The 16,878-nt window shown below is 36.8% G+C and overlaps 1 protein-coding gene across 1 annotated transcript in view; it reads right to left on the reverse strand.

Annotated features, from left to right (window-relative positions):
* The window catches only part of CDKAL1 (CDK5 regulatory subunit associated protein 1 like 1), a 621,394-nt gene that overhangs the window by 499,920 nt on the left and 104,596 nt on the right, over positions 1 to 16,878 (reverse strand). Inside the window, exon 6 of the mRNA XM_036255396.1 lies at positions 16,577 to 16,661. Coding sequence (XP_036111289.1) covers positions 16,577 to 16,661 — 85 coding nt within the window. The remainder of the gene's footprint in view (positions 1 to 16,576; positions 16,662 to 16,878) is intronic.

The raw sequence follows: 16,878 nt of genomic DNA on the forward strand, positions 1-16,878 counted from the left end.
GTACTATAGTCCATGGAGAAGACAGCTCCCCATCCAGAAAATGTGGACACTTAAGTGACAGACACAAATACCTTTTTATACACATCAATATTTTGAGTTCACTAAAATTGGTTGGTTTTTCCATAAAATAAAAAAAAAACAAAAAAAAAAACAGAAAAGAATAATTAACATATTCATAAATCTGGAGTCCCAGAATAAGATTAAAAAGTAATAAAACCAATATTTAAAACTTCAATCCTAGAAAACCTTCCAGAAATCAAAGAGGATCTGAATCCACATATTTAAAGAACCAACCAATACCTGGGAGAATTTACCTGGAACCATCAACTCCAGGACACATCTTAGTATAAAACTGTTGTGAGGGAGGTAACAGATAAAATAATGTACAAAGACAAATAAACTTGATGGGCATTAGAGTTGTCTAGAACAAAATATAATTCAAGGCAACAATGGAGCAGCATTTTTAAGAAATTCAATGTAAGAATATATAAATACTAAATTTTGTATCCAACTTAGCTGTCCTTTTAAGTCTCAATACTATGTAAAAACAGTTTTAAACATATGAAAATCTAAGATCCCTTCTTGAAGAATATGCTGCAGAATGAGCTAATGTAATAAAAAATATTAGAGAAATTTTGGCGAAAACAGTGATAAGCCCATTCATACATACAACTGTAAATCTAAGACTAAAAATAAAGGTGAGGACATTAATCTTTAAAATTAGAAGATTATTAAAATTAAAAGACTATTGCTCTGGCCAGTTTGGTTCTGCGGTTAGAGCGTTGGCCTGCAGTCTGGAGAGACCCGGGTTCAGTTCCCGCTAAGGGCACGTACCTCGGTTGCAGTGTGTCCCCGGCCCTGATTGGGTCGTGTGGGTGGCAACCACTCGATGTGTCCCTTTCACGTCGATGTTTCTCTCTCTCTCTCTCCCTCCCACTCTATCTGAACAAAATATCAAAAAATGTCCTCAAGTAAAAATAAAATAAAATAAATAAATAAATAAAATATAAAATTAGAAGATTATTGTTCAAATACCATATGTTGTAACTAAAGAGAAATAATGCAAAAAAATGTTAAGGGAGAAGAAAAGAATAAAATAAATCCACTGATTGGCAAAAGTCATAAACTAAAGGAAACCATTTAAACTCTAACACAATAGATGATAAATGATTAAATAGGTAACAGAAATACAGGTATTTAAAAGATATAAAGACAAAGGTAACTACTAGCATTAAAATACAAATGTTCCTAAACAACATTAATATAAAGAAAAAAATATATCTCATACAAAAACACAGAAAATATAAAGTAATATAGATAATTATAAACTATAGTCATGTGCAACTTAACAACAGCGATACAGTCTGAAAAATGGTTTGTGGGCAATTTCATCTACATGCAAACACCATAGAATACACTTACACAAAACAAGATGGTTTAGTCTACTTTACCCTCAGAGTAGAGAAAGGCTATGACTTAGCCATGTCTCAAAATCTAGGAGACATAGGAAAAAATTACATAAATGTAATGACAAATTCTTTTATATGTCCAAAAAACACCATACGCAAAGTCAAAAGATCACTGAAAAATTAGAACATGTTTTTGACATATATCACAGATATTCGTAATACATAAAAAACTCATGAAAATTGAGAGACAACTGATAAAAAGAAAAAGACACGAACAATTGACAAAAAGGTTTAAATTGCCAAACACATAAAAGGATGTTCTAACACTCACAATTAGAGAAATAAAAGGTAAAACTCTGAGGTATCATTCAACCCTACCAAACAGTGTGATTATAATGGATAACAACAACATTTTGTTTGAAAGGCTGAGAGAGAACATGCAATGTTCATACATTGCTGGTAAGAAGCAAATTATTACAAGCCTTGTGTAAAATACTTTGGTAATATCTATGTGCACACTTACCACTAAAGAAATCTATCCTGAAGATATACCTCCAACAATACAAATATACATGTGCAACTTTTACCCACTGCAACACTATTTGAAACTTCAAAATACTGGAAACAACCTAAATGCCCACAACATAAGAAAGTAGTTGACTAAACCCTGATAAGGCCACTCAATGGAGTATTATGCACCCATAAGAGAAACTGAGGACAATCACTATCAACTGATACAGAGTTCTAGTCTATATAACAAAAAAGTAAAGAATAAGAGAATATCAAGAATATGCTAACATGTAAGTAAAAAACAAAGGGTAACTTTAATAGTTTACATAAATTCTACATACAGAATTCTTCATATTTATTCAGTGGGTTTCAATTCACAGAATATATAACCATGAGTTTATATTGATAGAAATAAATAAATGAATAAAAAATAGAGGAAGAAAGCAGTTCTTCCTCATAGTAAAATTCTAATTAATAAATATAAAAGGCATGATAGGAATAAAATATTATGACTTGATTTGTGCTTGTCCATATAAAAAAAGAAAAACCAGAAGGTAATGGGAGATAGGTGGAATCAGGATGGAAAGAACAGAGTAATGGGGATAGTAAAAAAGAATAAACGGTCTGTGATACTTCTCTGAGAAAACTATTTAGTATAGTTCTGACTCTGAGAACTGTGCTAATGTTTCACATATTCAAAACAAAATTAACATTAGACGGGAAGTAGGCAGAATCTATAATGGAATACAAGTAGTAACAAGTTAACTTAATTGAATTACAAATTAAAAACATAACCACAATGAATGAGGTAGAAAGGAAAAGAACTAATCTATGTAACTCTGTTCTCTTAAGATCGTAAACAAGACAGAGATGTCAGCTTTTACTACTCTTATTCAACATAGTACTGGAATTCCTAGCCACAGCAATCAGACAAGAATAAATAAAAGGCATCCAAATTGGAAAGAAGTAAAACTGTCATTATTTGCAAATGGCATGATACTATACATAAAGAACCCTAAAGAGTCCACCAAAAAAAACTATTAGAACTGATAAATGAATTCAGGAAAGTAGTAGGATATAAAATAAATATCCAAAAATCAGTTGCATTTTTATATACCAATAATAAACTCTTAGAAAGGGAAACTAATAAAATAATCTCATTTATAATTGCTTCAAAAAGCATAAAATACCTAGGAATAAATTTCACCAAGGATGTAAACAACTTGTATTCATAAAATTATAAAACACTGAAGAAAGAAACGGAAGAACATACAAGTAAGTGGAAGCATATACTATGTTCACTAGTAGGAAGAATAAACATCAGTAAAATGTTCATACTACCCAAAGCAATCCACAGATTCAACACAATGTCTATCAAGATACCAATGGTATATTTCACAGAACTAGGATGAATATTCCAAAAATTTATATAGAACCACAAAATACCCCAAATAGCAACAATGATCTTGAGAAAGAAGAACAAAGCTGGAGGAATCAAATGACCTAATATCAAACTATAATATAAAGCCATAGTTATCAAAACAGCATAGTACTGGCATACATAATACATCAATGGAACAGAATAGAGAGCCCAGAAATAAATCCACAACTTTACAGTCAATTAATATTTGACAAAACAGACAAAAATATACAATGAGCTAAAGATAGTCTACTCAATAAACTATGTTGGGAAGCTTGGACAGATATGTGCAAAAAAAGTGACATTATACCACCTTCTTACATCACACAAAAGAATAAACTCAAAATGGATTAAAGACTTAAATGTCACTCAACACCATAAAAATCCTAGAAGAAAACATTGGCAATAAAATCTCAGACATTTCCCATAGCAATATTTTTTCTGATATATGTCCTTGGGCAAGGGAAATAAAAGAAAAAATAAACAAATGGAACTACATCAAACTAAAAAGTTTTTTTGCACAGCAAAGGAACCCATCAACAAAATGAATACACAACCCACTGAATGGGAGAACATATTTGCCTTTACATCTAATAAGGGGTTAATATCCAAAATTTATAAAGAACTTATAAAACTCAACACCCAAAAAACAAACAATCCAACTAAAAAATGGGCAAAATACCTGAATAGATACTTCTCCAAAGAGGACATACAGATGGCCAATAGACATATGAAAAGATGCTCAGTGTCACTAATCATCAGAGAAAGGCAATTTAAAACCATGAAACATCACCTCACATCTGTCAGAATGGCTATCATCAATAAATCAACAAACAAGTGTTGGTGAGGACGTGGAGAAAGGGGAGCCCTTGTGTACTGCTGGTGGAAATGCAGGTTGGTGCAGCTACTATGGAAAGCAATATGGACACATCTCAAAAAATAAAAAATGGAACTGCCTTATAACCCAGCAATTCCACTTCTGGGAATGTATCCAAAGATATCCGAAACTAACTTGAAAGAATACATGCACCCCTATGTTCATTGCAGCGCTATTTACAAAAGCCAAGATTTGGAAGCAGCCCAAGTGTCCACTAGTAGATGAGTGGATAAAAAAGCTGTAGTATCTTTTACACAATGGAATACTACTTGTTGTAAAAAGGAAGAAAATTTTACCCTTTGCAACAGCATGGATGAACCTGGAGAGCATTATGCTAAGTGAAATAAGCCAGTAAGAGAAAGACAAATACCATATGATTTCACTCATATGTGGAATCTAATGAACAAACTGAACTAACAAGCAAAATAGAGACGGACTCATAGATAGAGAGAAGGCTGACAGCTCTGGGGGTCAGGGCTGGGAGTGAAGGGATTTAGCAAAAAAGAAAAGAAAAAGAAAAAGAAAAAGAACTCATGGACAGGGAGAACAGTGTGGTGACTGCAGGGGGGGGAGGGGTGGAGGTAGAGAATAGTACAGGGGGGATAAATGGTAATGAAAAATTATATTAAAATTTAAAAATAAAAAATATTTTTTTATTGTTGACACTTTTGCAGATGTCCTCCACCTTCCCCGCCTTTGCCCACCTCTGTTCAGCCCCCGCCCCCTCCCTCACCACACTACTGTCTGTATCCATGGGTATGCATATATGTTCTTTAGCTAATCCCCCTTCACCTTCCTTTATCCAGTCACCCCACGCTCCCTCCCCTCTGACACTTGTCAGTCTGTTCCATGTATCCATGCCTCTGGTTCTATTTTGTTCATCAGTTTATTTATAATTTCTAGTTTCTAAACCAGGTTTACAATGATTATATCACCAAACTGAATCTTAGAAACCATGAGATACTTTCCTTATAGATTATATTTTAAATATGGTTGTTGGGATCTTAAGAGTGGAAAGTTAAGTATGTGAAAATCCCAACTACTGTAAATCCTCACTTAATGTCATGGATAGGTTCTTGAAAACTGTGACTTTAAGCCAAATGATGAATTAACAAAACCAATTTCACCCTACGCTAACTGACAGAAACAAGAGTGAAGTCCCTACTGCATATTTCTGGTCACAAAAACATCCACCAAACTTCTAAATAAAGACCCAAACACTTCCAATATTAAACAGTGAAATGAATGTGAGCTCTACATACATCTAAGAAAGATGAATAAAAACAAGTCGGATTATTATTTTCCACCCCACTGATTCCAGTTCAGGGTCAAGAGTGGCTGGAGCCTCTCCTGGCAGGTCAGGATGCAAGGCGGAACCCACCCTGGACGGGACACCTTTCAATCACAGGGCCATGCACACCCACACCCACACCCACACCCACACCCACTTAGGCTGCAATCATTTAGACAGGCCAATGCACCTCACATGCACAGCTTTGGGATGTGAGAGGAACCAGGGTCTACTGAGAAAACCCATGCAGACATGAGGAGAACTCAACTTGATGCAGAAAGTGGCCTCGGCCAGGAAGCAATTTTTTCTTCTTCTCATCAATGTTATATAACAAAATGACATTTTTCAAGGACCTCCTGTATTTGTTGTTGTTGTTATTATTATTATTTGGATGTGCAACATCTAAGCCATCAGCTTCCTGTGTATTTTGTTGTTCTTACTTCATCAGAGACAGCTCAGGTTAACCAAAAACAGGGAAAGTTCTCAAATGTCAACTATGTGGTTTCTTAACATTCTGAATGAAAGAAGGGTCATTTGTTCATGAGTATGTTGAGGTCCTCATCTAATCACTGTTCTGACAAATCAGAAAGATAAATAAAATACGTATCTTGCCCCAAGATTACAACCTGCAGCAAAGACATAGTTAGTTCCCAGTGAGCATTCTCCCTTTCTTCCTTATTAACAGAAGCCCAAGTCTGTTGGTAGTACCAATGTGACCACTCTTAAACAAATGATAATACACATTTCCTAGCCTTCCTTACCAATAGAGTTAGTCATGTGATATGGTTCCAGCCAATGAGATGTAAACACAGGGTTTTGAATGAAACTTTCCAATAAGCTCCTTTAAAGGAAGGGCAAGTACCCTGGCTAGTTTGGCTCAGCAGTTAAGAGCGTTAGCCCTCAGATCAAAGAGTCTCGGGTTCGATTCCAGTCAAGGGCACATACCTCAGTTGTGGTTCCATCCCCAGCCATGATCGGGGTCATGCAGGAGGCAACCAATCAATGTGTCTCTCTCACATTGATGTTTCTCTCTATCTCCCTCCCACTCTATCTGAAAATAAATGAGAAAATATCCTTGAGCGAGGACTTAAAGGAGGGGCAAGTCAACTGGCATTTTCTCCTTGGTACTTCCTTTTCTTTGGAAAGTACACATCATGGCTGGAGAGTAACAACCATTTTACACCATCATGGAAAGATCAATAAAACTGCAGAGACTTAGGCCACACCTCCTTGAATTGAAATCAACGCCAGAAACTTCCTAACTACGTACTTTGCATTATATAAAGAAAAATAACTCCCTTATCTTACTGAAGCCTCCAGTTTTGGGGTTTACCATAACATGTTGCTGAATTTCATTTCTAAGTAATGCAATCTAATAGGAAAGAGAGCTTCAGAGAAAGTTCTATGAAAAGCTACTAAAGAAGACACTAATTCTAACAGAGGCAAGATGGAGGGAGGGGTGGGAGAGTCCAAAGGATAAATATATAGAGAATAAAAACATATGAGTTGGTTCATTCCTTTGTTCAACTATCACTGTCAACCACAGTACTGGGTGCTGGGATAAAAGATATAGTGACTGTCCCTAAGGAACTTTGAAACGAAGTATATAGACAGATAGAAATGATTAAAATACATGGGGCAGCCACATCCAGCCATTCTGTGTTGTCTACAAAGATTGGCATCTTTTTCTAATATCCACAGAAGGGGCTATCTAATCATCAAGCCTGTACTCAAAGGCCTCAGCCCTTAAACTATAAAAACAGTAACACAGGGTACTTTGAGTAGGATTTGCATCCACAGATAAGAACAGTAGCACCTTACCTGTGGATTGGATTTCTCCTTCACTGCCATCCCATTCCAACTTTTTAAGATTATACCCAACCATGACTTAGTGTAATCTAAAATCAAAGTAACATCTTAAAACTGGCTCAGAGGACACCTAAACCTAAGGACAACATTCAGTAAGAAATAGAAACAGTTAATATTTTAGTATCATTTCTTATGGTTTAAAGGTCATATGCTTTTCATTTCATTTGTTATCAGCTAAACAACACTACTGAGTGACTAAAAATTAAGAAAGATTATGCTTTTCACACTTAGAGCATAGAATAAAGGAAGAAACAAACACTGGTCTTTTTCCCCCCTCGGCTGTTGTATCAACACACACACCAAGAATAAGTAGAATGTCTTTTAAAACAAAACAATAGGAAATCACTCTTGGCTGAAAGCACAGGCTTAGATCATGTTGATTTCTTCTTTAATCCTGCTAAAGCAAGTTTCTGCATGCTTTCTGGGGCCTCCACCTACAGAGTTGTTAGGACAACAGCCAACACATATATTTAATTACGTAAGTATTCAGTGCTATCAGCCAGCTGTTGCTAGTGCATAATACACTGACCTCTTTCACTCACTCTCTTGCTTAAAATGGCAAAAACAAAGCAACTGTTGATGTAACAGTAATCATAAAATATGCAAAATACTGTTCTCCAAAAAGATTCTAGAGAACTACAAAACTCAGCTTGGCATTTTAAAATGACTCACTACATCTGAACTGCTTTTTCTGTTCCTAATGTGCAAATTAAGACATATTTCAACTGTAAATATAACTATTCTTTCATTTGTTGTGGTGTTTTTCTTTAAGTTAACCAGGAATTCAATCCTCAAATATACTTTCTCCTTTATTTCCCATCAAATTTCTCACTGGGATATGTCACATAATAATCTCCCTGCATTCCCATTCATCTCCATGTGTCTCCATGGTTAGGGGATAAGCAACTAAAGCCTGTAACAGGAAATGGGTGAAAATCTGCTCTGAATTATATAACTCTCACCCCTCACTCCAGGAATCAACAGAAAGCTCTTCATTTATGCTTCCAGAAAGCATGTTACTCCAATACTATCATTAACCCCAGACTAGCGGACAAGGGAAAATAACACCAGGTCCTAGCAACAAGAGAAAGGAGACTAAACAGAACCATGACCTAAGACTTAAATAATACAAATTCACAGATGGTAGACAACAAGAAGACTTAACACATAAACAGCAACTTTTGCAAAGCAGTTAGGTCTTCATCAAATCAGCCTTTAATTCACTGAATAACTCAGTGCCAACTGTCTACCAGGCACTGTTCGAGAGACAAAGGGTCCCAGAGCAAACAGGCGTGACCGTGTCATTGTCTGCACACATCTTACTGTCTGACTCATTTCACAGAGATCCTAATCAAACTAGCCTTCCCAACACTTCTGCTTCTCCCCCCAAAACAACCTTGCTAATTTCTCCCCCAACTCTGGTCATCTGACTTCTTTGCTCATTCATTAAAACTGGACAATTTAATACTCAAAGGTAAGATAAGTGCTGTGATAATAATATAGCTATACCAACATGTATTGAGTGATTACAATTGTGTGACAAATTCAAGGCCAAACACTGCCAGGTTTTTATCTACAACTTTCTTACCCTCTGACTCAAGGTGAGATGCTTCATAGCCAAGGTCCTAAAGCTGGCTCAGCTCACTTAGTTTGGCAGGAAAGGCAGGGTCCAGCCATTCACAGCTGAGCTTCTGCCAGCACGACCAAGTGACCACTCCAAGAAAGGAGAAGAATTCTTACCCCTTTTACTAATTTCCTCTGGAAAGAAACTGTGGACTAAGAGTGACAAGCAGAAGTTTCTTACCTCATTTAGTACAAGTGGCAGGTTTCTCCCTAGTTCATAAGCAAAACAGCATATTTCTAAAGAGGGTCCTTTAAAAACAGTATTTGAAAATTAGAATTTTCTTTTCCCTTTTGCAAATATACAGCCTGTTACCAACAAGAAATTCAAACTGGCCTTGAGGGGACCATTCTTAGAATAGCTGACAAGCAATCTCACTCTATTAATGGTATCTGTTTCCTAGGAAAAGGAAAATCATTACATGGTAGAGTCACAGGATCAAAGACTCCATAAAAGAAGGATTTTCCTGAGGTCAATAACCTGACCTCAAGACTCAATCTAGTAAAGAGCCAAATATGTAAACAAATAATAAAATGTAATATGCAACATTAGATGTTTGTATGGGACAAAGAAGAGCAGAGAACAGAGAGTGGTTATCTCTGTGGACCTTGGCGGTAAGGAGTGGAGTTAGAAGGAAGATAACCTTTGATATGAGTTCCAAAAGACGAAGAGGTTGCCAGGCAGGATTACATGGGGTATGTGAGTGTGTGTGTGTGTGTGCGTTAGTGTATGTGTAAGTGTGAGTGTGTGTGTGTGTGTGTACATGCACATATGCATGCATTTGGGGGGGGGGGGGGAAGGAGAGCATACTCCAGGGAAAAGGAAGAATATATGCAAACACATTATGTGTTTGAAAAGTCACATAATTTAGGGGAGAAAAAAAATTCTAAAGAAGAATGGTAAAAAAAAAATAAAAAGAGGTCAGAAAGGTAAGCAAGGAACAGAATTTTTAAAATACCTTGTTACACTAATATGTTTCTCTGTATATGTCCTGTAGCCTAGAAGGAATTGTTACAGGGCATGAAGGAGAGGAAAGCATGAACTGGAACAGAAAAGAGCTGAGAAAAGCGGAAAGTCTACTGCAATATTAAGAGCAAGAGATAATGAGGACAATAACTAAGACACTGGCGATAGAGATGGAAAGAAAGGGTTAAATTCAAAAGATATGGTCTCGTTTGTGGCAATTTGATGAAAGATGAGAACACAGTGGTTCACTACAAGTGACAAGAGGAACATTTCATTACCACATAAGCAATAAAACATTGGGGAAAAAGAAAGAGAAAGAAGGGGTCAAGAGGAGAAAGGAAAAGATACGTTAGAAGTCGCATCAATCCTTGGGCCAGGGAGAGAAAAGGGGGAAAGAAACAGAGAATCTAGGAAAACTCCCAGTCTATTTAGTGGGTGTACACAACCAAACAAGCAATAGGAATGAAAACACTAGCTGGGGATAAGGTGAGGTAGATAATGAAGAGGTTCTGATGATTTGAAGCGTCAATGAGTCATCTAAGTAAAGAAGTGCAGGAGCCCAGCCAGTACGGCTCAGTGGTTGATCATCGACCCATGCACCAAGATGTCACTGATTCAATTCCCAACCAGGGTATATGCCCAGGCTGTGGGCCCAATCTCCAATCGGGGGCATGCAGGAGGCAGCCAATCTATGTTCTCTCTCATCGATGTTTCTTTTTTCTTTTTTTTTTATCCTCATCCGAGGACATTTTTCGATATTTTGTTCAGATAGAGTGGGGGGGGGGGGGGGAGAGAGAGAAAAACCCTGACGTGAAAGGGACACATCGAGTAGTTGCCACCTGCACGACCCAACCAGGGCCTCTGGGCCGCAGGCTGACGCTCTAACCGCTGAGCCAAACCGGCCAGGGCTCTCATCGATGTTTCTATATCTCTCCTTCTCTCTCTAAAACCAATTAAAAAAAAAAAAAAAAGTGCAGGAAACAGTGGGATATACAAATCTGAATCTTGGAAGGAGAGCTAGGGTCCAAAACAAAAATGTGGAAGTAATCAGCATATAGATAGTATGTAAACAATGGAAGTAGACGAGAAATGGTTGGAGGAAGTGCAAACTCATATTAAGCATAGCACTATTTAGAGAAAAGCAATCGCATTAGACAGCACCTGATCAATAATACATATTAAGTAAAATAATACAATATTTGAACTAACTTCCCAAATAGAGTGAAACTTTCTGGTGGCTAAGGAGAGCTGAGACGATGGGATCGTGACTGTAAAAGCACACAGTGGTTCACTGCATCTGCTACTGATATTGTAAACAATAACATAAAACTGGCATTGAATTAAAGCAATTTTATACAACTAGGAAAGTTGAAATTAAAATAGTTATATTTAAAGAAAAATCATAACCCACAGTATTAAAAAATAAGCTTTAGAAAACTCGTGCTACCTAAACTGTTTCGTGCAAAAGGTCAAACTAAATCCCAGTGTTTTATCATCCAATGCCACATTTTTTAATTAAAAAAGGAAAAAGAGCCCAGCCAGTGTGGCTCAGTGGATTGAGCATCATCCCATGGACTGAGAGGTCCCAGTTCGATTCCAGTTGGGGTACATGCTGGGGTTTCAGGCTCGATCCCCAGTAGGGGGCTTGCAGGAGGCAGGCAATCAATGTTTCTCTCTCACATGGATGTTTCTATTTCCTCTCGCTCTCTAAGAAAAAGAAAGAAAGAAACAAAAGACAAAGATAACCTGACTACTAACAAATCTAGTTAAAAACAGAACTGGTCAAGCCCTGACCGATGTGGTTCAGTTGGTTGGGCATTGTCCCGTGTACCAAAAGGTTGCGGATTGGACTCCCAGGCAGGGCACACGCTCGGCTTGTGGGCTTGATCCCCTGTAGGGGGCATGCAGGAGGCAGCCAATTGTTGCTTCACCCTCACATTGATGTTTCTCTCTGTCTCTCTCCCTCTCCCTTCCTCTCTCTAAAAATCAACACACTATTCTTTAAAAACAAAACAAAAATAGAACCAGTCAAGTTGGTTTTTTTTAACCTCATGAGTCCTAACTGCAAGGAAAAACACTTCTCTATTCTAAGTCAGCTTTTTTGAAGGCAATTCATTTCACAAATTCAAGTTCAAATAATATTCTGGTACCTTCCCAACTTCAATTTATAATGAAGAACTCAAAGTTATATCTATATAAAGCAAAAAAATATTTTCATAACAGAAATAGCTATCCAATAATTTGCTTGATCAACAGAATTCTAAATAAGGAGCTTTCCTATAGACAGGAGATGTTATACAAAGCAGGTATCCTCTGTCTCAACACATGTGTCTGCTCTGTCCATTTCTCCTTGTATTTCCAATTGTTCTTTCCAGTAATTTCACTCACATTCCTTCAACATTTCCATTTATTTCTACAAGCAAAGGTGGTTCAAAGCACTAGTGACTCTTGTCTATCTACTAGCAGTGTGGCTAAGCCACAATGCCCATTTGGGTTAATAATGCACAAGGTCAAACAGAGGTTGACAGTCCATGATCAAAGCAAGCTGGCTATTCTTTCTGTCATTTATATAGAACACACAAGATGTGTTTATTTTCACCAGCCTCTGAATGACCTTCTTTAGGTGGCATGGAAAAGATCCCACATTTCTATAAAGCATTAACTGAAGGAGTTTTCTTATTTGATACTCTCATTAAGAGCAAATTTTATTTTTTTTTTAAACTTTTGATCTCTTTCAAAAACATCTTTGTTTGCTCAAGAATCCCTCAAGTTAAAGGCCATATGTCTACATCAAATTGGTATAATGGATAAAACAAGGACAGGGCAACTAGCAAATGCTCAAGAAGAAAAGAGATGCAGGCAATAGGCTGCCATCACAAATCATGGGCTCCGCAATTTTTTCAAAATTAGTAAAGGCAACAGCACTTAAGATTTCAACGTCAAAAGGCAGCAAAAAACAAAACATTTTAACTCCATTTTCGCGATTTAAAACTCCTACTCTTTTATCAATCTGAACATCAATTATACAAACACTGTAGACTTTGTAATTAGATCAACTAGTAGAAAGCCAGCATAAGTACCAAGCAGTACAGCCTACAGATGAATAAAAATATGCATTTTCATATCAGGTATTTTGACTATATTTTAAAAAGATACAGTGACTTGTTATCAGCACCAGTTTATAAATTAAAGATTTACAAATAATTGTAAGCCAATATTCTCTCTGACCAAGATGAAATAATACTCTTCCCAATACTGTTATACTGTGAAGTCATAAAACTAATATTTGGACCACCAACACCAAGAGGAGGAACAGCCCCCACTCCCCCCGCCACAAACACACACACAAAATCAGTCCATGGCTATCTTGTCAGAAATTCACAAATAAATCAATGAGTCTTGATTAGTTTATGGGTATTAATCACATGGGAGACAGTAAGTCCCTCAGTTACCTTCCTTTCCTCCTGTTGAAACAGGACGGCCAGCCCCGGCCGGTACAGCTCAGTTGGTTGAGCACTGTCCCATACAACAAAAGGCAGCGGGTTTGATTCCAGGTCAAGCACGTACCCAAGTTGCGGGTTCAATCAGGAGGCAACCAATCAATGTTTCTTTCTGAGATCAATGTTTTTTTACTCTCTCTCTCTCTCTCCCTTTCTCTCTCCCTCTGTCTCTTTCTCTCCCCCTCCTTCCTTCCTCTCTCTAAAATCAATAAAATTTTAAAAACAAAACAAAAAACAAGAAGTCTACTGCCTGGAGGCTCGAGAGAGATAAAACAAGATGGTAAGGCATTAAAGACAAACCATTATTAAATAACAAGAAACATCAGAAGAGAAACAAAAACAGATGATCAAAAATGATGACAAACACTGGCAGTGAGTGGTCAAGTAAAGCAATCATTATTTATAGGGGGCCAGGTTAGAAAAAAATAGGCCCTAGCCCTTCATTATAAATCTTTAATTTACGTTTGAGCATAAGGGACTGGGAGAGAGGAAACACCCTGAGATTCTCCTCGAGTGTACATCTTGCCTCACTGTCATGGGGGAAATGCCTGCAAGTGAGGAAGCTGAAGGGAAAGGCTAGAGTTGGAGAATGAGAGATGTATGGGTAGCATGACAAGGTAGAGTGAGTTTAAGAACTATTCATCTTATTTTTCTTTGTTAGGAGATGATGACAAGGGGGAAAGCATCTAAATAAAGCAAAATGCTTGAAAAGAGAGGTATTCTATCACTGAAAGGTTTAAATGTATAAATGCCACTTGAATGCGATGTCTTCTCAATGTTGACTGCTATTGTGCATTTTACAGCATTGTATCTATTCTGGAAACAAACTCAACGGTGGCTTAGATTTTAACAAGAGCTAATTATAATTTTCAAAAAGTCTTCAAAGGCCTTTCTTAAAAAGTACTTAATCACCTATAATATTTTTTTTAAATTATCTTCAATCAAGCAGAATAGTGCAGTAAAAGAACCTGAACTTGCCTCCACTAGCTTTGTAGTGTTCAAATGACCAATTTTCTTATACGGCTACTTCACTTAATTATTCAAACACCATATCATTACTCTAAACCACATTCACAACACAGTTTATATGTTATAACAAAACCCATTCACACAAGCTATATTTGAAAACCTTCAGAAACAGTCAAGAAGCATACCCATTGATTAGATTCTAAATCTGAGAATTACAGAAACTAAATTCTCTGGGCTCTGCACTTAGGGGTAGGAGTAACACTAAAATATCTTATATCTTATTTACCTTTCCTTTAGGGGTGAAAATAGATCATCTGAGAACATAACAGACTTCTCATAAAATAAAAGGCATTCTTTAAAACTGAGCAGCACCTGGTAAACATAATCCTCGCTCCTGGTTTACTTCTTCCTTCTCCTGCTCCTAAACATGACCCAAATTCCCCTGTTCCATCCCGTATCACTACCACCTCCTCCACTTCCCACTCCAGTTCTGCAAAGAACTCTTTGCTCCTTCCATAGTTTCTGAGTTGAGGATGTCATCACACTCAACTATGATAACTTCTATGCAAACAATATAAAATCTGTATCACTAAGGTGATTATCTGCCTCAGTTCTACAACTGCTTACCTAACATCTTTATCTGGGAGGCACAGTAATAAAATGGCTAAACATACAGACTCCTAGTCGGACTGCCTAGGTTAAAATCCCACCTCCGCCATTTATGAAATGAACAGCCTTAGAGAACTTCATCTATGAAAGAGGGGCTGCCTCATCTGTAAACCAAAAATAAAATTGAGATCTACAACGTGATAGCCTGCAAGAACTAAGCTAGATAATATCCAATTGATGTAAAGCACTCCGAACAGTGCCTGCCACAACGGATATAATCAATAAAGATCAAATATTATCCATTATTTTATTACAATATTTAGCTGTGACTTCAAATACACCATGATCAAAATCAAAACACGTCTTCCCTCTAACTAAACTCCCTTTCTGGAATTCCCTTTATTATTCAAGTCAGAGAAAGTCACATTCAACAATGCTAAAAGTTGTAAAGAATTCTTTTTTCTCAAGTTGACACCTTCCTTCCAACTGTGAACGACGCACCCAAAAGGAGGCCATCAGTACCCCGACTACTGCAAGTCTGTCCTATGGCCTCCTAGTCTTTTCTCTTGTTTATACCCACCCATTCTTCACACTGCTGCATGATACAATTCACTGAGACCAAGGAGAAGTGGGACGACGCTCAGCCACTGAAACAAACCAGCCAGGGTAAAAATTAATTTACCTTTCACAACAGTATAAAGATAAAAAAAAATACTGCACAGGTAAAAGGAGAAAGAACAGATTTTTTAAAATAAAAAATATTGGAACAATTTGATATCTACCTTGTTAGGGGAACAAATCTAAGATACACAGGAGCTACACGAAGAAATTATAATCCATAGAAAGTCAAAAACAACCTAAATACCTAATCCATGGGTTGAGAGACTCATAATGTAATTATATTAATTCTCCTCTCAGTCATCAAAAGACTCAATGTAATCACAATCAAAAATCACTTGCTGAACTTAAAACATGATATTAAATCTATATAGAAGGGCAATGGAAAGCCAAGACACCCTTAGCACTCTCAAATATCTAGACTTAATATAAAGCTATACTAAGTATGACTGTGTAGAATAAGTATCATAATAAAGGAAGAGATTAATAAAACGCAGAGACAGACCCAAGCATCTATGGGCACTCAATATGATAGAGTGGACAATACATAGATAAAAGGAGAAAGGATCAGTTTTTTAAAAACAGAAATGAAACAAGGGCACGTACCTGGGTTGCAGGTTCAATCCCTGGCCCCTGTCGGGGTTGTGTGGAAGGCAACCAATTGATATGAGTCTCTCACATCAATGTTCCTCTCTCTCTCCCCTTCCCTTCCTCCCTTCCATTCTCTCTAAAAAAAAGTCAACGAAAAAATATCCTTGGATAAGAATTAACAACAATAACAACAACTACAAGTTCAACTCATACATTTTTGATACATACTGAAGATTTATATTATTAGCAGTCTTTCAAAAACAAATTTTCTTAAATTAACTCTTAACCTCTCATAAAAAATAAGAAAAAAATCAACTTCTACTTACTTTATTGAGTTTCTAAAGTGATCTTCAGCTGGGTTTTTTACAGTACAACTATTCAGGAGCCATAAATCTGCATCTGATGCATTTTCTGTTAAAAAAGTGAACACAAAAAAGAAAAGTATCACATTTAATCAGTCAAAAATATCCAAGTGTCATTTCCACGGCACTGGGGCTGCTGGGGGAGAGCATAGAGAGGGAGAGGATAGAGTCAAGTCACAGGCAATTACAATATAGTAGCAACTGCTATTATAAATAAATGTATAAATGCCTCAAATGCTTGATGCTATTCCAACTACCTTGCTGCC

Source organism: Molossus molossus, unplaced genomic scaffold, assembly GCF_014108415.1.
Source record: "Molossus molossus isolate mMolMol1 unplaced genomic scaffold, mMolMol1.p scaffold_m16_p_12, whole genome shotgun sequence".
Taxonomy (NCBI): Eukaryota; Metazoa; Chordata; class Mammalia; order Chiroptera; family Molossidae; genus Molossus; species Molossus molossus.